We start from the raw sequence: 24,545 nt of genomic DNA on the forward strand, positions 1-24,545 counted from the left end.
CACGGGGTTTTCAGAGGAGAGGTACACGTCGAGGAAGATGTCACTTAAACAAGAGCGTCGAGGGGTACATGTGGAATATTTGAGGGCCTGTTTATGGGGTTAAGAGAGGAAAATAAAAGAAATCTTGCAATGTGTGATGCGTATGCCCGCAGAGGCCTAACAGTATCTCAATGCTGGTAACGTGAATCGCATCCTGAAGCTGAATATCTATCTCTAAAACACACATCAGATACCCAAGAAGCTCAAACTACCCTCACACCATCTGCGATAAGCAAAAAGGAATCTTCTGAGCACAGTGCTGATACCTTTACCAAAGATTGTAATTGATGGGCAGGAAGAAGCTGAGGCGAGTCAATACGCTGTGATGAATTGCACCTGTAAAGTGGCACTGGGTGTGCACCTCTACTGTTGATGACAAATTGGCCGTGTCAGATTCTAGGTATTTCCCTTACAATCAATACATACTGACAAAAAAAAAATCGCTGCAGAGGCCAGTTTTAGTTTATAATCACAGAGAAAATCCATGGACAAGTCAATGGACCTTTTTTTTTTCTTCTTTTTTTTTTTAAAATCACACGTGACCTTAAACCAATGCAAAAATAATTCAGGAAATTTAATTATTTACATAATTAAACAATTTAAAAAAAAAACTGATTCAAAATATCAAGTTTTAAAGCTGCTTTAGTAATTATATAAATGTCAACAATTGATCACATGACTACCTGTTTGGGAACTGTGTCGCTCATAGTGACAAATCAGTGACTTATCACCTGATTTTGCAGTTCCCCTCAGGTTCCACAGAACGTCTTTCAGCGTCTTTGATCTCATTGTTTTGGATTTCCACCTGCAGCTTTAATGTTTTGGTTCAGTGCCACCGCTGCAGCACCGTGATAAAACACTGCAATCCACCTCGAAAAAGCTACTGTATGCAACCTGCCCAGCACCCAAACGCAGACAAAGCTGGTGATTGGCTGGTGAACATGGTGGAGAATTTAGCAGTTAAAAAGACAAGGGTCAAACAGAAACATTGGTATCCCGCCAGCCCCATATGCAGCCAATGTAAATCTTGTATTAACAGGCCTGTGTGTATATGTGTGTGTAGAGATGCACCAGTGAGACACTATAAGACCATACTGTACTGCTGGGGTGGAGACATGCCAGTGAGCATCTGCCCAATCAGTGGGAACCGGCAAATGCACCTGGGATGCTACTGTAATCTATTAATTCGGCTTCACTGAGCTGCCTGGATGAGACAGGACAGTACAGCGTGTATGGATGGTGCTCACTGGATCTGTGTGTAATATACAGTCAGACACTGCACTACTGTATAGCTGAGCCGAGAGGTAATATTTCAGCTGTTGGGGCCGTGTGTAGGAGCTCTGCAATAACTCCAATTACTCTTTATCATATGCTCATATACTATGAGAAATGCAGCAAAGAGGTAATGATTACTGTTCTTTATAACAACGGTTCAACGAAACAACGTTAAACCTGCTCACAAATTCACTGTGTTGACATTTTTTTCTTTTATTTTAACTTATTGTACGACTTCAAATCTAACAGTCCTTGTAAATCTGACTTAGTTGACTCACTGTAGCTGCTCTATGTGCCAGACTTTTGATAAACTCAACCCCAACCCTGCAAAGTTACACGCCCCGGCAGCAGGGCAGAGTCATAATAAATCTTGAGAGAAATGTATCTGCCTACAATGAGGATGCATTTCATCTCATCTCGACTCTACGCCCTCCCTCTTTTCAAATACGGCTATCAGGTTCAAACTGTTTGTATGCTCATACCCGTCGAACGTTACATTATTTTGAAGCCTTTTGTTGTTGCTGTTTTGGGATTATGTTCTCGCTCCTAATGAACCACATCACTTGGAAGACAGCGGGATCTTTTTCGTGTTTTTTCTTGTATGAGAAAAGAAATCAAACTCAAATTCTCCAGAGTTTGAAAAAACAAAACAAAAAAAGTTGCTTAAAATATGCATGGCATGATTGTACCCTTAGTGTTACATCTAATGCTTAGAGAGAATGGCAGGCCGTGAGGCATTGAAGAGGGCTCCAATTAATTCAGATGAATCCCTAACATCCATATCATAATTAATAATATATCAGCTACACAAGGCGTGGATGCACAAAAGTTAATTTAGCAGTGCAGAACGTTCTCCCAATGCACCGTGAGGTAATATTCTTCTAATGTTTAGGGAATACACAACATTCCCCTCTACAACAGGTGCTTTTTCATTTTCTGTCTGGCTAGCTTTAATGATCTCATTAGACAGCCACTCTAACAGGGGAACTGCCTATGGCACCCCTGCCACACAACAGGGAGTACAAAAGCAGCGCAGAACATGGAGGCCGGACATCTGTCTGATGTCACAGCTGCAACAAAAGCTGCTTACTTACAAGACGGACAAGACTCTGGGAGACTACTAGAAATAAAAAAATAAATAAAAAGGCTAATTGAATTCGCTCTTTACGGCCATGCACAAAGTCCTCCCTGCTGCACAGAGACCGGAGAGGAAAGCTAAGGAGTCTGTTAGAGTGAGTTGTACATCATTACCCAGAATTCTAGCCAGCAGTTTCCCCAACTTCCTCTGCCAGGACTCAAATGGCACAGATTAATCATAGGTTGCCCGATGGCAAAAGGCGGAGGGAAAATGGTCCTATAGGCGGATCATAAAGCTTCTACTACAACAGACACTCCTACAGCAGAAAAGAACATAACACAACCTCAACTTCAGAGCAAAGATCTGAATCTTTTCTAACTGGTAAATACGCAGTAAGAGTTTAAGTAACTGCCAAATATTCACATCCGCCACATTACTGTGGGACAGATTATACTTTATCATCATCATAAATTCCATTAAAAAGCAAAACATTCTCAAGATGAAATGTGTTTAGGTACTGTGCATTTTACAGTGGCTCATTTTAGAATTAAAAACAACTAATGTAAAATCCTCTAATGCACAAAATGAAACTACAGCCGAAACAGTACGAAAATAATTGAGTCATTTTTCAAGTCAAAATGTCAAATATTTGCTTTTCTCTTATCTGCTAATATCCTGTTGTATCTGTTAGCATCTTCAGGTTTTCGGGCTAACGATCAAAACAAGACATCTGAAGACTTTACCTTTTCAATTTTTCAATTTCACTACTTCTGACAGTTCAGAGACCAAACAATCAATCGAGATAGATTTATCAATAACGTATTTATAATTGAAAGTGACAGCCTCAAATGAAACAGCAAAGCAGAAGCGAAGTCAGGGAACTGAAACAAGCTTGAGTGTCATCTGAAGGTTAATTTCGAATCCCAAACAGAGTCCTGTTTTCAAAATGTAACTTCAGTAACAGTGTAGACGAAGTATCCGCAAAATATACTTAAAGTATTTAGAGTAAAAGTACTCATTATGCAGAGTGGCCCCTTTAGTATACAAACGTTCAGCTGAATCACATTGTCTGAACACATTCATACCGTTAACACCGAGTTAATAAATCTAAGCAAATTTTAATTATAATTTAATCATAACTATAATTAATTTTGATAAACCACCAAAGTTCTGAAGTTTTTTGATTACATGTGTGGAGAGTTTTGATGTAATACATAACAGGGGAACACCGTGCATTACATTAAACATGAATATGATTATTTCACACAGAGCTGCCAGGGTTAGTCAATTAATTGATAATTGATTTATCGTTTCAGTCACTTATATAGCGAAAAAATTCCGTTTTTTTTTTTTTTTTCCAAATAATTGATTAATCGAGAAAATAATCAACAGTTTAATCAATACGGAAAATCATAATTGGTTGCAGCCCTAGTTTCATAAGCACTTTTCCTTACATCTGTTGCATTGTGACATTCTGTGTGTTATTAATTGTAAAATTTCATAAATATCCTGATGTTTATTTCAAATATCACCCAGCCCGAGTGACGCAATAAGCAACATTTTACGATTGTTACTGGTGTGACGACCTTCCTCTGAGTTTGCCTTTGAAGGATCACCCATGGGTGGGGCTGGGAAGGGCCCAGGGTTTGTCATCTGGTGCTGATGGGCCCGAGATTATGTAAGGAGCAGACCTGGCAAGTCTGTCTCCACATGGCGGGAACCCAGACCGCTGAGCAAATGCCTCACTCACACAAGCATACATCACACCACTGACTTACTGATTCACACTTTTTTTAAAATGTCAAATGAACCAGTTGAATCGTGCGTGGACTCCCTCCCTCTTTGCTGCAAGCCTGAGCCACTTGTAACAAATGGGGTCTCGTCTGGGACCTGAACCAAAGATCTCTTTTATCACAGCATCCGAATTGTACAGTGGTTTGATAAATGCAACCTTCCAGCGCCTAATGAACCTGGTTGTTTCTGGGTTGGAAAGGTGTGTGTTGTGTATTTAGATGTTGTAATGACACTTGGCCAGAGCATCTGAAACACATCCAGGCCTTGTCTGACTGTCTGGCCTGGGCAAACCTTACAATGAACCAGGAAAGTGCGAGTTGGCTAAGGCCACAGTGACATACTTGGGTGAGGTGGTTGGGCAGAGTTAGTTTAGTCCGGTAAGGACCAAAAGTGGAAGTGATTGATTTCGTGTCCTCCTCCTACTGTGAAGAAAGATCTTGTGAGTTTTATTGGAAGGGGAGGTTATTACCACGGGTGCTGTGAAATTCTCTCTGCGGTAGTTGCTCCTCGGATTGACCTGTTGAGCCCAAAGGTCAAGTTGTAGTGGCTAGATTGTTGTCCAAAAGCACCAGCACTCAGAAAGTGGATGCCAGCACCTCGTATGCTGGTGCTGTATTGTTACAGCAGGATGCAGCTGGAATTGAGTGAGCCACTTTTCTCACAAAGTTTATTTCTCACCAGTTAAACTCCTCGATTGTGGAGAAAAGGGGCACCTGCGTTGATTTGGGCATTGAACCCAAACCAGCTTGACGAGGCGGCGCTTGTTCCTACAGCCTCTCCATCTAGCTATACAGCACCTATAAAAAAGGGTTCTGAAAATGTTATGGCTGACACACTGTCAAGAGCTTAACCTTCAGTGTGTTAATTGGTTCTTTCTCACCCATTTCCAGTGCTTCCTTCTCCTATGTCTTCTAGTTGCTTCTTGGGAGTCGGAGGTTGGGGAGCAGAGAAATTGGTGCAGGGTTATCTGTATACACTGGCAAGCCATTTAATACTGTTCGTACTGACAAGACTGAAAGTAACCTGTGAATGCTAACTGTAGGTGGGGGGTGGGGGGGGGGGGGGCTGTGTACTTATAGGACTCTTTTCTTAAAATCAAACTTCTTGAGTTCGTCTTTTCACGACACTAATGGGTGGAACTATCACATAAATGTCAAAGGTTTAATATTTCCCTCTGAAATGTATTGAGGTACTAGTATGATGTAGATTAAAATGGAAACACTCAAGTGAAGTACAAATACCTCAGTGTTGTACTCAAGTAGGCTATGATACTTGACTAAATGTACCTAATTATTTTTCTGTTACCGTCGCTCCGTGTTGTCTGTGCCCTGTAGACATCAGTGCAAGCTTGCCAGTTCTGCTACCTTTTCTAGTTCGGGTGAGGAAGATGTTTATTTGCCCAGTCTGACAGAATGCGGCTAATCTTGTCAGAATTTTGGCCGAATCGTTCTCCAAAGCTTAGTTTGTAATAGGTTTCCAAACTCTCTCATCATGCTGGACTGTGTGGTCCAATTTGAAAGTCAAAAACTTGGCACTAAACCCTTTTTTTTTTTTTTCCCCTTCTCCATCTGCCCCCCTGTCTGTTAGTCTCACTTGTTCTGCCTCTCTCCATCATTTACCTAAACGCTCCTCAGGTTTGCCTTCTTTCACAAGCTAATACTGCATTGGAGGACAGAGCCTTTCAGCATCTCTCCTCATTTTACCTTCCCCACCTACAGTATTTATCTACAAGTACAAACACATATACGCAAACACACACATACACACACACACCGGTAAACACTGTAGTGATGTAGTGATTTCAGACAAATTGAGCCGTCGAGTTGTCCGTTTGCTCACTCCGTGTGCACACAGTCTGCCTCTGAAATGCAATTACACTCAGTGCCATGAGTAAGTGGTGGAAACCAGCTTATCATGTCAGAGTCCTAACAAGTGATACCGAGGGAAATCATCATTAATGCCGAACACAAAGGCAAAAAGGAAACAGGAACTTGAACAGACAGATTCATGGACGATCATCTTTTGTTTTCATAATCTTGAAACCCTTCTTCTCATTGTAGGTCGAGAGAGTCGCAGTAAGAGAAACGGAGGAGTTTATGACTATGATATATAATGTGTACTCTCTCTCTTTCTCTCTCACACACACACACACACACACACACACAGATCCACTTCTGGCATCAAACAACAGACTGAATTATCCTCTAATCACAATGCAGTCCATTTATTATGTGAAGTCTGCTCATCCAGAAGACTGTCAAAACATTTCCACAACGCAAACACACCGCACCAGCCTGAAAGCAGAGAAACATTACCTAAATTGTCCTGATATTGAGTTGCATTGCGTTTTGCACAATCCACATCTCAACTGTGTTCAAGCTTAAGGAACCACACTGATGCTTTTTGGATGTTTTACCCCATTAACTTCAAATTGCATATACAGTTATTGCCGTCCACTTTCGAAAGTACACCATATGCTTTTAGATTAATTTTCTTCCTTGCAGGCAGTTTCCATTAATTTCAGTGCACTTTATGAAAATCAACTTGCAGAAACTTGAAACTTGCTTGAGATGGGTAATCCATCACCCTGAATGTTTCCTCACCTTATTTTTTTTTTGTCAAGGTTATCTAGTAATAGCTGTGAGAAGACACTGTTTGGAAAACTTACACTGGTACATTCTCTGACAGCAGCGATGTTTTTAATATGACAAATGGACAAATATACATTTTGTTTTTCACAGCATCCTCATTTATTCCCGGTGTTCTTCACCTATTTACCTGCAGACGTGGAACATGAACTTTTCTGGCCGACTCCAATCTCTTGGAGAATTTTTGAATATACCGACAATATATTTTTCAAAGTGGTCCCTATACTTTTAAATGCAAACAGTATCCCCCTCTCTCCGCTTGTAGAAATTACTTTACATGGGAAAATTGTCCTAAGTGGTGCATTCAAGTCCACTCAGACATTTAAGATCTGACAGATTGCTGAAAAACCAAGGATTAATGAGATTTACCAGTGCTATGCCAACAGTGTGACTGTATGGATGGCAATGTTGGTCCTCACTAAAATATCTCAACAACGATTAGATGAACTACCATGAAGTTCTGTACAGATATTCATGGTCCCCAGATGATGATTGTCACTAACACTGGTAATCCCCTGATTTTAAATCTGGCGATATCAGCAGCACAGGCGCCGAATTATGTTTCTGCCGGTGGGTGCTCTAAACCTTCTGCAAAACCACAGGCTACAAAGCGGTGTAGCTATACTGAATTGGAAAAGGTTGTCCAATGCACGCATTTTAACATCATAAGAAATCAACAGCAACGACCAGCACACATACACAAATGAAACGCAAGGATAACACCGTGCCATGAACGCTCAGCCCCTCCGATTGAGCGCTCTGTGATTGGTGGTTACAGTTAGGGGCCTGACAGCGGAACAACCACAGCGGCTTCACAGCTAATCCAACCTTGCACCCACCTGGAGTTTAACAAATCACTATAAATTTGACCCGGACTGCACGCTTCCAAACGTGGGCGCTCGAGCCCGGAAGCACCTGAAGTTTCAGCGCCTACTGGATGATCAGCTCCGACATTCATGCAATATCTTTGGTGTTATCGTCCAATACTTTGGTTGAGATTCCTGCAAAACAAATGACAATCCCATGAGCCTCAGCTCTACTTTAATGCTAATATGTTTTGGTCACTACATCACCACAAGATAATTGATTCACTTTCAAAAGCTGAAGGTGTGTGTAGCTCCACAAAAGCCAGATTTACAAGATCTTGTCCAGCTAATGGGTATAAAGGTGAACATGAGACTGTGACCCGACTGTGAAGAAACCACTGCTATGGTCTTTTAAAATACTTATAAACTTAATACCTATAATACTCCTCTGACTCCTTTTCACAACTCTGTATTACATTAATCAATAAGATACAAAGGCTCCGACCTGGATTCACCTCATCACTGTACTTCATGAATAGAATATGTGTCAGTCATAAACTGCACATCGAGCACTGGGACTATCTCAGTTTCACTATGATGAATAACTACGCAATAAAAAACAGAGAAGAAAGAAATCAACTCGGCTACTTGAACAAGCCCAATTACTGCATCTCCTCATAAAAGACGAACATCAGCAGCAATCAGACCTTAACTAGCACGGGCTCTTGATCTCAAGATGCAAACAGTGTAGGGATGGATGGGGCGGGCTGTGTGAAATATTCAGCCACTGTATACTCATTATTTCGCCGGAGCACTCAGCATGGTGCAGGCTGGCTAAGTGGTGATTGATTGCTCGGGGCCGAGGGAGAAGGTGCAACAGACAGAGACGACAGATATTGTATTCACAAGGAGTAAAAAAAAAAAAATTTGTTCCTGAATGTTTCAAGGAGTTTGTTTGGGACATTTCCATGCGTGACGCAATAAAAAAACAAAACACAGCACACAGTGTGATGCCGTTTATAGCAGGTTTAAGAAATTAAATTACCTCCTCGGTGTGAATAAAAGAAATGGAGCAACAATAACAGTTAAGTACAGTACGCTGGGTTTCTACTAATATGGGCTCGATTGCCAGCAACAATTATTTTGAACAGATAGCCTTTGAATGGCTGCATTTCCCAGCCAAGACACTACAATCACCCATTGTTTTCTCTGGCATGTTCGTACTGGCAGGGTGTAAAAGCATCTGAAACAATCCGTGTCAGAAAAACCCAAACTAACAGAGTGATTTATTCAAGGAAGGATCAAACACTTGGAGAGTGTTACTGCCTTTGATTGAAGAAAAAATGAAAAAAAAAAAAAAAAAAAACTTAACTGAATTAGTGAGATGTGGAAATGCAATGATAGTCCACTGTCTTATGTAGCTGTGCTCAAAGAACTTCTATTACAGCAGCAGTGGACAGTTTCCATCCTCTGATCCTCCATCCTCTCCATCTACTATCTTACAAAATGCCAATAGAGTATACTACCATTTCTATCATTGGACACCAAACACTCTCTGGTTCCAGCTTATCAGATGTGAGGATTTGCTGCTCTTCTGTGCGTTGTATCATTGTACACTCAATATCCTCTGGTTCTGGACTGTCGGTCGGGTAAAACAAGACATCTGAACACGTCACCTTGGGCTTTAGGGTGTTGTAACAAGCCCTTTTCACTATTTTATGACATTTAATAGACAATTAATTAAGAAGAAAAATCAGCAGATCAATCGTGATGAAGCCTTAAAACAGTATCAACACAAGATAAATGAGGAAAATTAATAGCTTGTGCCGAAAGGACTAGATATTAATACAAATATCACTGGGTGAACTCCTCAGAGGCGGTTTCAATGAAACAGCCCGAGATACAATAACAGTGAGTTTTTATTCATAAACCTGTTGGCAGGTTGTTTAAAGGGCTTATCCACAACTTAAAAGAAAAGTTTGACGTATGCTCATTCGCTTTCTTGCCGAGGTTGTCTGTCTGTTTGTTGAATCTGAACCCACAGCTAGCAGCCCGTTAGTGTAGCTTAGCATAAAGACTGGAAACAGGAGGAAATGGCTAGCCTGGCTCCGTGCAGCGGTAACAGCCTTATATTTACTGGAGAGATGAGCGTGTGGTGTCAATCTTCTCATCTAACGCACAGCAACTATGTGAAGTGTGTTTCCTATTTCCATGGCCCCTGAATGTCTCATATAATCAAAATCAGAAATGTTTAAGATCCATGAGATGCATGATAGATTTAATAATGAAACTGTTTCGTCATTGCTTTTTCCCGGGTTGAGAACTAAATGCTTTTATCAAAGCCTCCAGTTGCTTTGTGGGTCGCGGCGAAAGCACGATTGAGTGTTCTTGTTCTGAAACAGGCTCTGACATGAACGTTAAATATTTCACCGTCAGACAAAGAGATTTTTAAATTACTAGTATTGATCGGCCACTCCATCAGTGCTCAATTACAGTTATTTGTGCTTTTTTAACTCTTCACTGCAACTCTCAGACATGAACATGAACAAACAGGTGATTAACTGAAAAAAAAGAGTCTGTTTTACGCGACAAGATGGCTTCACATGAGACAACATAAAAACCCAACTAACTACCCTTGTCATAAGCTTTCAGCTCCTATGCTGCAGAAGCTGATAACTGTAGCCATCTGCCAGCCTCGCTTGATTGCTCGACAAACAAATGTAGCCAAAGGGGAAACACTCAGTATGATGGATTCCAGTGTGCCTAATGAAATGCTGCTGTTGTGCGCTGAAAAACTGTGGCCTGCATAAAGGTCAGCATAAATCAAGTCCCTCAGTCCCAGACTGACTGCATTTCTGATTTTGCAAAAAAGCTGACCCCAATCAAGAGTATAAATATCCCACAAGAATGCGGAGACACTGAAGGGCCGGCTCACAGGGACACAGCCTCACCGACAGCATCAAGACAAGAGCACTCATTTTGCAACCTCGGTTTGTGACACTATGACTTACAGAAGCATCAAATATAATCTTTAAAGTCATTCATCAAGTACAAAAAGCCAAACATTTGATGTTTTTTGCTTCTTAAAATTTGAGATTTTGTAGCTTTATGTTGCTTTACATCATTGTAAATTGTATATATTTGTGTTTGCAACTGAAGATGTCACCTGGCAACTGGTGATAGTCAATATTTGATGATGAAATTAATCATTTAGCAGCCATTTCCATCACAGTGCTATTAATGTCTTTACAATTATGTCTAACAGCTTACTTCAGACCCCGCTTGGTGTTTGTGAAAGCCACAGAATGCAGTGATAACAATGTCAAAAGAGCTACGATGGCAATGCTGACTCACTCACTACAAGACAGCGGGGTAACAGGTGCACAGATACCAGATGTCTGGAAAATCATGGTGCAGGGTGCAGCAGGCATTGCACAGCAATCAATAAAGCAGCATGCATGCGGAGGTGGACAAACAGCGCTGTGATTTCACTTCTTCTTCACGTGGTTTTGAAAACGGCCGGGGCATGAAAACAAGTGAAGTGAGCTATTGACACACCTACAAGTTGCCCCGCAGCCATGAGGTGTGTATTGAAAAGGTGTTAACTGCGTAGTGCGGCACCAAATCACACAGGGGGGTGGGGGTGGGGGAGGGCGTCCTCCATCAAAGTGCACTCATCAGCCTGAAGGTGCACAAGCAGTTGTAATACAGCAAACAGCTGTTCGACACACAAAACAGAACCACATCTGCTTCCTGTCTGTGCTCTGGGGGGTGTGTGTGTGTGTGTGTGTGTGTGTGTGTGTAACAGGCTGATTAAGCTGATCTTCAATAAAGGTGACAGTTTGTAAACGGAGCTTATCGTTGTTGTCTAGTGGAATAACCTTATCTTTAAGATGTCAGCTGTTCGACATCTGAGAACGACAGCCTTGTAGCTTTTTGAACGACTCTTTCGTGAGTGTTTAGCGGTTTTAACTACAGAACAGAGCAAAAATTCAATATTGCCGAGTCACTGTAATCGGCTTCTGCTGGAATCATACAACATATAATTTCACTAAGGCAGTGGTTCCCAACCTTTTTAAGCTTGTGACCCCTTAAAAAGGAGCTTATTTGCAAGTTTGCTATTGCTACATAGCCAACGTTAGCATCAAGGGTGGAACTGGACGTCGTAAACATTCGGAGCTTAGTCTAAACTTCAGGGGGTCTTGGGGCATGCTCCCCCAGGAGGACTATCTTCCTCATTCATGGCATCTTCATCCATCTGAAGAACATTTCCAGATTACGTCCCTCTCTTCATTATTATAATGCCCTCCTCCTCGGTGTACCCACTCGGGGGGGGGGGGGGGCTCCCCCTACCTGTCCAGTCTCCTACAGCCCTACACACCTACTCTGTCTCTATGCTCCTCTGATGCCCATCTACTCTCCACTCCCTCCCTCCAGGCTCTGCTCCATGGGCGACAGGGCAGAGCATCCTGACGCTGGCACAGGATCTGCTCCAGTGCACATCAGTTGATTCATCAACTGAAACCTCATCCTTTTAGAACGGCCTTTCCTGGTGCTTGGTGAAGTGCACACTATAAATTTATTCTTTTTATCTATATATATATGTCATGGCAGCTGCTGTTGTTTTTAATCTTCTTTTATGTACTGAATGTCTTATTGGATTTGTAAAGTGTCCTTAGCTGTCTTAAAAAGCACTTATAAATTAAATGTATTATCATTATCATCATTAAATTATCTCGCCACTCTTCAGATTTATCTCCTGGTTGGGAACTGTTGCACTAAGGTATTAAAAAATTAACACTATTTTGGTTCAGATAATGCAGAAATACAAACACTGATCATTTTCAAATCACCTAGAAATGGAACAATACTAATATTGACTTTGCAAATATCGCCAAGCACCACAATAACATAGGACTTTACAACATGACATCAGTGTTATGGTAGAAAAGCAACACCTTATATAGCAGTAATTCCAATTAGAGCTACACCAATAAATCGGGCATTCATAGATATGTATTAGGGCTTAACGATGTAAATCATATTGAGATTCGAATACGAGCCACAATTTGGTCATTTTTTCCATTTCCTTTCACTGAAGAAAAAAAAAAAAAAGATAATGTAATTTTTGTACCAAACAAGCATATTCCCTTACATCTGTAGGATATGATATGTAGGCCGGGGCGTCTCTGTTGCCCAGCTGCGCTTCATCTATGGTCTGTTGCGACATATTTTATTAAAAGAAATTGCAGCTCCTGCAGCGACTGGCCAGTATATGAGGTTTTTAGTCTCATAGTTTTAGATTTCAGTATGATGTACATCATCTAATTGTGAGTAACAGTGATTCACTTTAGCGAATGACTTCATTCCTTTATCACAGGGCATGGTTATTTACCCCAATAGTCAAAAAGTGTAATATTTAATAAAAAATTATTTAAAACCTAAACATCCAGAACTGACCCTAATAATACTTCTAGTCAATGCAGCTTAAATTGAGTGTTTGTGTCACGCAGCCACACAGACTTTGAAGTTAATGAGACAACAGGGGCCGTCCCTGGAGGAGCTAATATGTTTATTCAAACAGAGAATTAAAATAGTTTTAAGCATAATAACCATGAAAACGGCATTCCCTCCTGGTTAGCCTTCTGAGTGCCTGTGCTCTTTTGGAGAGAAAAATCTCTCAGTTTGTGATACAACTTTTTTTTTTTTTTCCCATTTCAGCCCAGAGAAACAAATCATTAGTTGTTCAACAACAGCGCCGTCTGTGCCCTTGAAGGGGGATGTTTGCCATGTCAGAGAACAATTAGACACAAACAGAGCGAAAGAGCTGGAAAACAGGCGTTGGAGCCGTTTCAGGATGGTCTCGCACTCATGCCAGAAGCTCATACATCTGCAGACATCAAGCACGCACAGCTCCCCACACTGTACCGCCACCGAACGGGTGAGATAATAGCCTATGTATCCCATGGTAACATCTTTGCTGTCATTACCCCTGAAGGCAACTGAATGCAGACTTGATTAGCTGCAATTTCCTGCGCAGGCAAAACATCTCCAGGCTGTTTAGGAGCCCATTTTCAAGTACTACCTGTTTCGCACGCAGACACAATCCCCAGCGGGCCACAAGAGCGTCCAAGCCGTCATGTTTGGTGGTCAGAAATCATGCTGTGCAGATCTCTCCCTGTTATTGCGAGGACTTCCCGCTGAGACTCTACAGTTAGTCCCCGTCCCATGAGTACAAGCTTATTGTGCAGGAAGCAATCGCGTGCCGCAATAAACCTGTCATGCTGAAAACAAAGTACAGCGGCTTTGCTGTCATGTACTTTCCATGTTGCCACCTGCTAAATCAAACCCTAGAGCTCAAATAATTGATCGGTTCAATAAATCAAACAGTGAACTTAGGGTGCAGGGATATGAATGCATCAATAAGGCAACGGAAACAATCAATATCCAAATACACCAAATGAAGACTGGGAAAGTCCTTGGAGAGCCGCAGCAAGGCCCTGGTGGGGTTCTGGACTCGACACGTGTGCATCCTGCAGGATTTGAACTGAAGTGACAGGTTGTAGATCTCATTGATGAGACCAAAATGGACTAACAAATGTCAAGAGCGTGACGGCAGACTCCTCTAAGAAATGAAGCCATTATAGAGGTTTTCTTTTTTTTTTGCATGCTCACTGCATTCGTGCAGGAGTGTCGCTGCAGCTCTGGGAGGAACGGGCTGGAAAATCTAAATTTGCTGCTGGGAAACCAACTTGTGCTTTCTTGCAAATAAGATTGATGTTTAATCTGATCTGTCCAAGAAACAACCACAACTTGTCATTTTTACACTTTGGCCTTTGTAAGGATCAAACAATAAAACATAAAGTGTTATTTAGCGAACATTACAGGTGTTGATTGGCTGATTTTGTTTCCCCCTGCGTCCAGTCTTTATGCTAAGCTAAGATAACTGTCTTCTGGCTGCAGCTTCATATTTAACAAACAGAAGTGAGAGTGTTATCAATCTTCTTATCTAACTCTCATCATCTTCATCTTCATCACCTTCAGCTGCGGTTTCACTGGCTGCTTCAGCCTCCACATTCTCCCCGACACCGGAATCTTGCTAAAATGTAAATAGGACTGCTGCACATCTGCCAGCTAAAATGAAAATATTCACTTTATCTCTCACTCTGCGCAAGACTTACTTATTTGGAAATTGGCCCCAAAAAAAAAAATCCTCATGATAAACACACCGTGTTTACTTTTCATTATGCAGGAATAAAAAGAGATAAACACACACTGCACATCTTCACACAAAAATAAGGCCAAGGGGAGGGAAAAGGGGAAACCGTCTTCAGTGAAGGGATCGTTTAGAAAAGCCTGACTCCACACAGCTGTGTCCCATATCTTCCAAAATGGCCTGGAGTGTCCGCAGAGCAGGGCTTATTCAGCTATAAATAAAGCAATCGAGGGGCAAAACAAAAAAAAAAAAAAAGAAAATGAAGAAAAAAATGTGAAAAATCAACATCAAAGTGAACTGCTCAGGAATAAAGTTGGTGTGATCAGAAAAATCTCTGAGTCGCACATGTTGGGAGAACATCAGCAGAGGCTCTTACAGCATGAAATAATGTGTTAATGCACCATGAACAATAATAATTCCCGAGATCAACAATTTAAAAGGATCAGAAGCCGTAAAGAGTCATGATATTAGCCTTTAATATTTGAACGAGTCCCACGGGACATTTACTAGTCACTCCCCTCACACATAGGTCCATATAGCTGCCTGCAGCTCCCAGCAGAGAGACAGCCAGAGTAATATATCCTGCACCTCACAGCTTTAGATGTAGTAAAATATTAATGGGACCCTCCTTGGGCAAAAGGTTACCTCTGCCCTCAGAAGCCTCATGAGGCAAAAAGCAGACAAAGCCAAAACTCTGCAATCATTATGATCTGCCCCATAAAACCAGGACCAAACTTTCCAACTCCTTTAACTGTGATTCATATCCCCACTGGCTCCGCTATAGATCGGCTGCACTGGCAAAAAAAAAAAAAAAAGGGGGGGGGGGGGGGGGGGGGGGGGGACGACGACACGTGAAGCCAAAAAGGGCGTGAACTGTCAGAAATCACCTCAGATGCAGAAATGTAAAAAGGTGAACGTTAAATCATTTCAAAGCTTCGGTTGTGCGTCAAAGCGCATGTGGGAAAAGGAAGCGGGATACTTCCTAAAGATGTTTAATATAGAAGGGAATCACTTAACCGGCGCCATGCAATGCGTACGAATGAGGGGAAAAAAGCAACCTTACCATTACGTTGCCCTGCATCTTTGCAGTCTCAATCAGACTCTTCTCCTTCATTTTTTCCTCCCCTTCGCGCCGCAGATCTGCTCCCGAAAGGCTGAATTTGTGGACTTTTGGGCAGCTTCAGTCAGCTCTCCGTCCCCGCCACACTTCCCGAGTCAGACCCTTAGGTAGTGAGCCGGTTCATAAGTGGGTGGGCTCACAACCTAACGGATTGATTAAAAAAAAAAGGAAAAACAACGTGGGCTCTCCTCGAAAGCTCTCCTTCCTCCTTTCTTGCATACAAAACAGCAAATCACACAGGGAGAGGAAAATAATTACAGCCAAGAGCGAGGTAAGTTTGAGCTGTTTCTCTTTGCTCGGGAAAATGCGCAAAATATGTTGTTTTGTTTTTTTTTTCCTGTCAGTTTCAGAGAAACAGAAAATCCTTCTTCCACCTTCGTGTCTGGCGGGAGTTGAGAGTCGGTGTGTTTTGTCTGAGCTGCTGCAAGGACTCATTTAAAATGTGATGAGCTGCGCGTAAAACGACGAGAGTGTAACCTGCAGAAAAACAGCTGTGAGCAGATGTGCATTTACTCGCCTGAAGGTCACGATCATGAAACTAAAACTGCTATCGTGAACATCAGGTGGACACATCTTCCCATAAATGTGACCACACGTGTTTTCTTATGAATTATGAGCTTTTATGTGCAGTAAACGTTGCACCTTAACAGGCCGTGATTATTAAAAGGGGACGATCCATCATGGTCACCTTCCTGGAGGTTTGTCCCTTCACTTGCAGCAAATGTTCGGTCCTTTAGAAAACTTGGTGTCCTTCATCCAAAGACCCAAAACTTTTCATTCTCACGTCACCACATCCCTGCAACATCACACTCCACAAACAGGAACAACCTGGATGTGGGTAATTTGGGGGGATTGAGACTTGTTACGGGGTTATGACTCTGCAATTCACCGGAAAAGTACCGAAACAGACATTTAGAACCTTTTACTGATGGTTAATGTGTGTGTTCATGAACTGTCCCTTTAAAAAAAAAAAAAAAGACAACTACTTTGTGTTCAGTCATGTGCCCCCACCCATCCAACTAACCACTTGAGCCTTGAGAACTAAACACTGAGCCTCAGGCCACGTTCACACTAACACGTTTCAGTCTTATTCGCAACACTTACACTACGTTTTCCGCCTGGCGTCCACGAGTTCAGAGTTTTTCGAACATTTTAAAACAGAGACTTCTGGAAAGTCTGCTGGACCTGGACGGGCGGGAACAGTTTGAGTTTTGGAAATGATGGCGCAGACACCCACCTCGCCTCCTGATTGGGTCTTATCAGTCACGACTACCGGACAGCGGTGAACGCAACATGGAAGCGTACTCACATCGTTGGATGTTTGGAGATCGAGTAAAAGTTTGAAGTAATCGTGATATTGATTCCAAGTCATATCGCCCTGGAGGGGGCTACAAGATAATTCGGACGAGTCACTAGATTATTCAAATACAAATTATTCACATAAAAAGAAATAATTAAAAAAAATAAAGGAAAGAGTTGGTTGCCTCAAGGTTAAAAGCCTAGACTGTGTAGTTGATGTTGTGGGTTGTTCTGAAAGCTCCACGGGATTTAATGTTTTGTACTGCTGCAGCTAAAACGGTTATTCTTGGAAGAATAACCCTTTTCTGACGAGAACAAAACAGCACTTTCAAAATGCGAAGGGAGTGCCCGCAGCCTTCATAACTGCAAAAGGTTTTATTTGACCCATCTAAAATAGAACGAAAGAAGAAGAAGATTCATTGGGTCCCCAGATAAAAACGATCATACCTTATTGATTTCCATTACAGACATCAATAGCAAGTCACATAGGAGACGTAGATGAAGGGAAGGTAAATACACAGATGTTTTTAGTAATAATTTAATGGTTGAATATGTTGTAGTTTCGGGTGTCACCCTGGACTGTGGGGAATTCTAACAAGCATTTTATACACCAATGGATAAATCTATTCATCAAGAAAATAATCTGTTAACTGATAATGAATATAATTGTGAGTTGCAGCTATAGTCCATTTAACTTTCAGTATAAAGTTTAAATGTGTTTTTTCGGCAAAAATACACCCATTTAAGACCAAACCTCCGCTATAACCAGCTTTCAACATGAAGGCCGCCTCAAGCTTTATAAATCAATATCACTCTGAGTGTATCTTCTGAATCCAGACTCTCTGTGTTTATTGTACTGAATAAAAAGCTGTACACGGTTGATGCAGATGATGCTGAGCGTCCTAAACTCACAGCAGCATTTCACTGAGAGCAGGTTCCCCCAACTGGGAAGTGCAAACAGCATGTCTCACATAAATCTCACTTAAAAGTGCCTGGTATTAATTACTGTGGATAAGGCTGTCAAAACAACCTAATGGGGGCATGGGGCTCCCTCGACTCCAGCTGGACTGCTGACAGAGGGAGAACACAGACAGGTAGCTGGCTGCGCCGCTTCATTACTGTGTCTGCATTTCTTGCTGATTTTCTTCATAACGACTCGGTGGAGTTCTCCTGTCAAAGGCATACTTAAACAATAACCTTCATGACACATAGCTTCCGCTCTTAGCTCACGACCCCTGGAAACAGCAGCTTTATGCTTTGCAGATAAAAACCACATTCACTCGGTATAGAACACGCCAAATAAACTCCACTCAACCACACAAGCCGGCCTCCGCTATGCATGCAGTATTGGATTCACATGTCGTTTGTTCCCCTACGAGACTCATCGGCCATCGGCCAAGTTGGAATTCACCACGTACAGGTGTGGCGGCCAAGGACATCTGTAACAACAATGTTGGCCAGGCAGAGGCAGGCGGCGGCAGCAGCCTGATGTTTTTAGAATTACCAGCTCGCTGTTGTACGGCCTCTGCCAACCAGTCAAGCCGCAGTTTACACACACACACACACACAAGATTAGTGTCACCAGCTCAGTATCCCCCCATTCCTGAGTCACAGCATTGAATAATGGCCAGAAAAGTGTGGTCACAGTGAATTTGACCTTTGACCTTTTGGCTATAAACTGTCATCACTACATTATTTTATCCTATCACATATTTGTGTGACATTGTGTCATAATTAGCACATGCATTCTTGAGTTATGGCCAAAAATGAATGTTTGAGCCAAATCGGATGAAATTCCCTCAAGCAGTTCCTGAGATATCGTGTTCACGAGAAAGGGACGGAGGGACAACCCGAACACATAGTGCCTCCAGCCCTGGCTGTCGCCGGCGCCAAGGCGTGAAAACTTGTGGCCAGGGATGGGTGAGTCCTCCACAAAATAGAAAATGCGGTTGACTGTCAACAGAGCAGAATGCAGCCAAAGCTACGGAGCTGCAGGGGAGGTCTGCTGGGGAGAGACAGTCTCCCGGAGCGTGGACGTCTGCTGTCCAGCTCCAGTAAGGAGAGCCACAGTGAACGGCTGGTGGAAGTGAACTCCTGCATGAAAACCTCAAACAGAAAATCTTCCATTACAAGAAACTACTTAACAAGAAATACACTAAGAAATATCTACAACCACCCAACCAGTGCCGACTGTTCTGCATCAGGGCGGCTACAGAGTGGTTAAAGTGAGGGAACGTTCACAGATACAGGAAATAAACTATGCTTAAGTTGCGTTTAGGATCAGGCCTTTTAAACACGACTAAAAGTGCCAGTTCTGTATATAATCAAGCCAATATGATAGTTCAGTGTTATGTTTTTTTCTGTATTATGTATTAAAAAACAAAAGTCTTGCTTTAACCACAAACCTGTCAAACTGCAGAGACTTTCCTTTGTGAGCGTTTCTGAGAATTTACTCTGTGTGTTTTTGTTTTTTGTTTTTTGGGTGCGTTCCAAGCCGAGACAGTTTGACGAGCTGGGAAGCCTTTTAAACAAAAATGATTAAAACTTGCCCAAATCCAGAATTGATTGGCCTGAATCCCCAGTGGAGTGAGTCCAGAGAACGAGCTTCATTCTGGTGACGGCAGTCATCCAGCACAATAAACTCAGCCGAGACCTTCGCGGGACAAATCGATGGTTTCATTATCAACTTAATTACTTGATACCGTGATATCCTCCACGCTGCTGTCTCTTGCTGTTGTAATGAGAAGCTGAGAGATACTGGACATGTTTGAATGAGGGGGAAAATTACTGTTAAACAACATCATCGTCAAACTAAACCGAATCCACCTGTAAATCCTCTCCTGATACAGCAGGTTCAGTCTTTGGCTGATTTCTTATCCTTTCAGTAAAACAGGAAGAGAAGGCGCTGTGGTGTCTTATACCGCGGCAGATTAGTCAAGTTGTTTTAGGTGCTTTTAAGTGGCTCAAGTTGATAAATGTTGAGCAAACCAAAGATGGCTGTATTTAAAAACCATTACTGAGCAGCAGGAAGCAACTATTTCAGTACATCGGCTGATTTGCATCTGAAACGTCTGGGAGCAGTTCCCCGCCGGCGGCGAGCTCCACAATCTAGATAAGAGGTTTGCGCCGACCTTCCCTGCCCCGAACTGTCAGGGGCGACAGATCGTTACCGTTCCTAATGAATTTAAGAGGTGGGGGAAAAAAAAAAGGTGCACAGGCATGTAAAGCGCACATTAATCTGGCAGCCTCGACACAGGAGGTCTATTACAGAGCCAGACAGATCATGAGGTAACGTGGTGTTTGGTTTTTAAAAATAAATAAATGCCTGTGTGTGTTCGTTTTAGTACTTCACCAATAGAAAAGCAGCTTTTATTTGAGTTTTTATGCAAAAACGAGTTGTGAAAAAGCACTTTAAATTCAGTTTTGACTTTGAACACACCCTAATAAAATATGACACAGTAGATTGTAAACTGATCTACTTCCTCGCAGACAGTCCCTCCCTCCGTGGCGCTTGGCTGCGTAACACAGAAAAGTTACTGTAATTATTTTCCAACTTAAAGAGGACTTTTGCATCCCTCCGCCCCACGACGGAGCCGCTTGTAAGCACATCTGAATATTAATGGAACAGTTGCCTTGAACAGCGGGCGTTTGTCAGGAACTTGGATCAGATTCATCACTTTAACCTGCTCCGCTCCGCTCAGGGACGGATGATGAGTTCCCGCCGCACAGCAGCTGGTTTCAGCCCGGTTCAAAAAAAGAACGAGAGTGTAAAGTGAAACTAAGGAGGAAGGAAAATCAATGTCAGTGTGCATGAGTTATCACAAACATTTTATTTGGACTTTTAATGGATGTTGTCTCTTTTTTTTTTTCTTTTAAAAAGCACCAATACGTGATTTCATCCATTTTATACTTGATTGATTGATGAGGTTCCACAGAAGAAGCTGAAGCGATTTTACATTACTAGCACAGGCAGTAGTTTGTTTTGACACGTGTGGACATCCACAATCAAATGGAGATCTGAGCGGTTTATTCATTACTGAACCCTTACATCATATCGACAGGTGAGAATAATCCACTGAAAATTGTTCACCTGACTGCAGTCAATAACCACTGCAGCCTTCTTGATGAATATGAAATATCGACTGTTTGCCGAGCTCTGCCTCTCCGCATTTCCATCCTAGCACGGCACACGCAGTGTTGACACTGATAACGGGCAGATTTACAGCTCTGAAAAGCTTTAGTAACTTTTGAAACAGCAGTTGCTTTATTTTGTCCAGACAGTGGTGGACAAAGGCGGGTGTTGAGCTCTTGGACACAGAGGGACGTCCGGGCGTGCACGAGTTTGAAAATAATCTCTTTACTTCCTTTCTTTAGCTCTGGAAATACAGAAACACAAGCTGAATGATGCGCTGTAAGCATTCCTCTTCACTTTTGAACTTGCATAAAACAGACAACATCCTCTTCCACCACAACACACTCTCACTGATAATATTCTGCACACGCACACAACTTATATTCTAGAAGGCTACAGGTGGTTCCACCACTGATTTCCTCATTAGCCAGGTGAAGCCCTTCTTACACGCGAAACGCTCTTCAATTTAGCTCGCATATAAATCTCATATTTGCATTACTGATAGTTCATTACCCTTACACACTCATTATCCATCTGTGTCGCTAACAGAAGCGCAGCGACATGACGTGTCTGCCTGGGTCTACTGAGTGATGCGTGTGTCCTCCTGCGTAAAACGGTGAATGGGCTGCACCCATACAGCACCTCTCTGGTCTTATCCACCGCTCCAAGCGCTTCACACTACAAGCCACGTTCACACACACACACACACACACAGACACACACACACACACACACACGCTCGTACACTGACTGCCCAACAACAATAGATTTTTCTGTTTCAAATGACTCTTGTGGTTTTTGGTTTTCAGACAGCTGGAAAAAAGCACCACCAGCCTTCAAGCTCTTGCAGCATCATGCTTTGCCACAGCTCCACGCACACTGACTCAACATGGGGAGAAATCCAGAAGCTTGACGGACCTGCTGCGCCAGGTTACGGTGGTAGTTTGGGGAAGAGGTTCAGCGAGCAGTCGATCCGCAGAATCTGCAAATGACTGGAGCTTGTTTTTAACAGTATTTTCCTGCAGCGAGTGAGAATGTGGGGAGAAAAAGAAAAATCACACGCAAACAGTTAAAGACTTTCTCTGTTGGCCTGTTAGAATCCCAGTTTCATCAACATTTACATATATGTCCAACTCCACTGTCAACACACTGTAAAACGATTAGACCCGGGTTACTCAGTAATGCTAACAACCATTAAGGTTGATGGATGGCACTGTGGACTTGGCTGTACCCTGCACATGCCTGGGGGGGCTCATGTTTATCCGTCAGGGAGATGCAGCCCACAGCACATCTGTGTTTTCTCTTCCTGATGAATTTCATACAGTGTATCGTGGTGTGAGTTTAACCTCACCTAAATCCAGGTGGAAAAATGTTTTTTTTTGGTCTTTGCACAACATAGCCAAACTGATGCTGTAACAGCCTCCAGTGTTCTGGAAAAGACTTTGCACAAGATTTTGGAACATGGCTGCAGGGATTTGCTCCTATTCAGCCATGAGAGCATTAGTGAGGTCAGGCAATAAGGCCTGGCACACAGCTGGCTTTCCAGCTCCCAAAGGTGTTGGATTTTTTCATGGTCTGTACAGAGTCAGGGCTCTGTACAGACCAGTCGAGTTCTTCCACACCCAGCTGGGCTTTGTGCATTGCTGCATTGTCACGTTGTGTGTCCACATACTTTTGGCCAAACCATTGTCAAACAACACCTCCGTCTGTCTGTAGCCATTACACATTCTGTCCTCTCCTGCCTCTCAAGCTTGGCACCAGATTACATCTGCAGCATTGCTGCCTGACGTTATGATTTATCAGCAGGATTAACTCACTTGAGCAAAAACAGCACTAATTTCCCACCACACAGCAGCGCCATCTTCCATGGAAGCTCCTACACTACATCAGCGAATAATGAAACGTGCCAGAAAAGCTTCCTTCCTGTCACTCTCTTTGTAATTTTTTTTGCTGCTTTGAAACGAGCTGCATTCAGACGCGCCACTGGAAAAGGGCTGTGTTTCATTACCAGTCAAGGCCCGTGGATGCTGGATATCTTCTGTGAAACGCCCATTTGGGAAGATTAACTACAGGAATATGCTTCAGTGTCTGATAACGGGAGAGTCATATCACATCGCCCAAGGTGGTTTCTGGGGCAACAGCGTGGCCATCAATCAGCTGGGTGCAATCTCACCAGAAATCGTTGTCAGCATGCAAATTAGTGTCACATTTCACACACCGCCTGTGTGTACACGCCAGAAGAAATGAGGAATGTCAGGTAAATAACACGGTAACACTGGATCTGTGTGTGTCTGTGTGATACGCAGGGACACTTTCTGCCCTTTCTGCAACTTGATAAAACAGTAAAGGAAACGCATCAGGACAGAAATGGGTTTCTTCGATGTGTGGTATCGACACGGTCGTGGAAATCGGAATCATGTCCTTGATCACTTTGGTTTTGCAGGTGGCAGCGCATTTTAGCCGCAAATGTCTGTGAGTGATGGATGACAGGTGCATCCCAGAGTTTTCATTTTCCAATCTCGCAGGATGCATCCACCCGGTCTTGAGAAAATGAGAGCGCCAGGTCAACAGATAACCTCCCTTAAAACTACAACAAGTCATTCATACGCTTTAGTTTTTGAATGGGAGATTTTAAAAAAGGTGCCAGTATGTGGATTTTGTTACTTCTGGACCGATCCAGGCTAACTGTTTCCCCCTGATTCCAGTCTTTATGCTAAGCTAAGCTAATTAAAAGCTGGCATTAGCGTCACATTTACTGCACATGACATTGAGAGCGGTATCAATCGTCTCATCTACCTCTCAGCAGGGAAGAGAACAAGCATGTAGCCACCCTGGGCTGAGAAGATTAACTGCACAAGTTGGTTTTTTTTTGTTTTTTTTATAAAGAAGACTCAACACAACAGTCAATTAATCAATGTTCGCTGACCTGGCACTACATCTAATGTCTTCTGCATCACGTCCAGTGTACACACACACTGCAAATTCAACCATTAGCAAAGAAAACCGTTATATAAAGAGGCAATTACAGACCACAAATACACTGAGCGACTAACGCTGAAAGAAAGGCGGCCATAAATAGTATCAAAGATGAGGTTTGGCGTAATGAAACTCTTAGAGGAGTAGCCTTTTAACTTTAAA

At 42.5% G+C, this 24,545-nt stretch overlaps 1 protein-coding gene across 2 annotated transcripts in view; it reads right to left on the reverse strand.

Annotated features, from left to right (window-relative positions):
* Positions 1–24,545, reverse strand: part of LOC130161530 (dipeptidyl aminopeptidase-like protein 6) — a 201,905-nt gene that overhangs the window by 166,451 nt on the left and 10,909 nt on the right. Inside the window, exon 1 of one of the 2 annotated variants that reach the window (XM_056364892.1) lies at positions 15,920–16,342. The exons of the other annotated variant lie outside the window; for it this stretch is intronic. Coding sequence (XP_056220867.1) covers positions 15,920–15,970 — 51 coding nt within the window. The 5' untranslated portion in view covers positions 15,971–16,342. Of the gene's footprint in view, positions 1–15,919; positions 16,343–24,545 lie in introns of those variants that run through there. 2 annotated transcript variants of the gene reach the window in all.

Source organism: Seriola aureovittata, chromosome 20 (genome assembly GCF_021018895.1).
Source record: "Seriola aureovittata isolate HTS-2021-v1 ecotype China chromosome 20, ASM2101889v1, whole genome shotgun sequence".
Taxonomy (NCBI): domain Eukaryota; kingdom Metazoa; phylum Chordata; class Actinopteri; order Carangiformes; family Carangidae; genus Seriola; species Seriola aureovittata.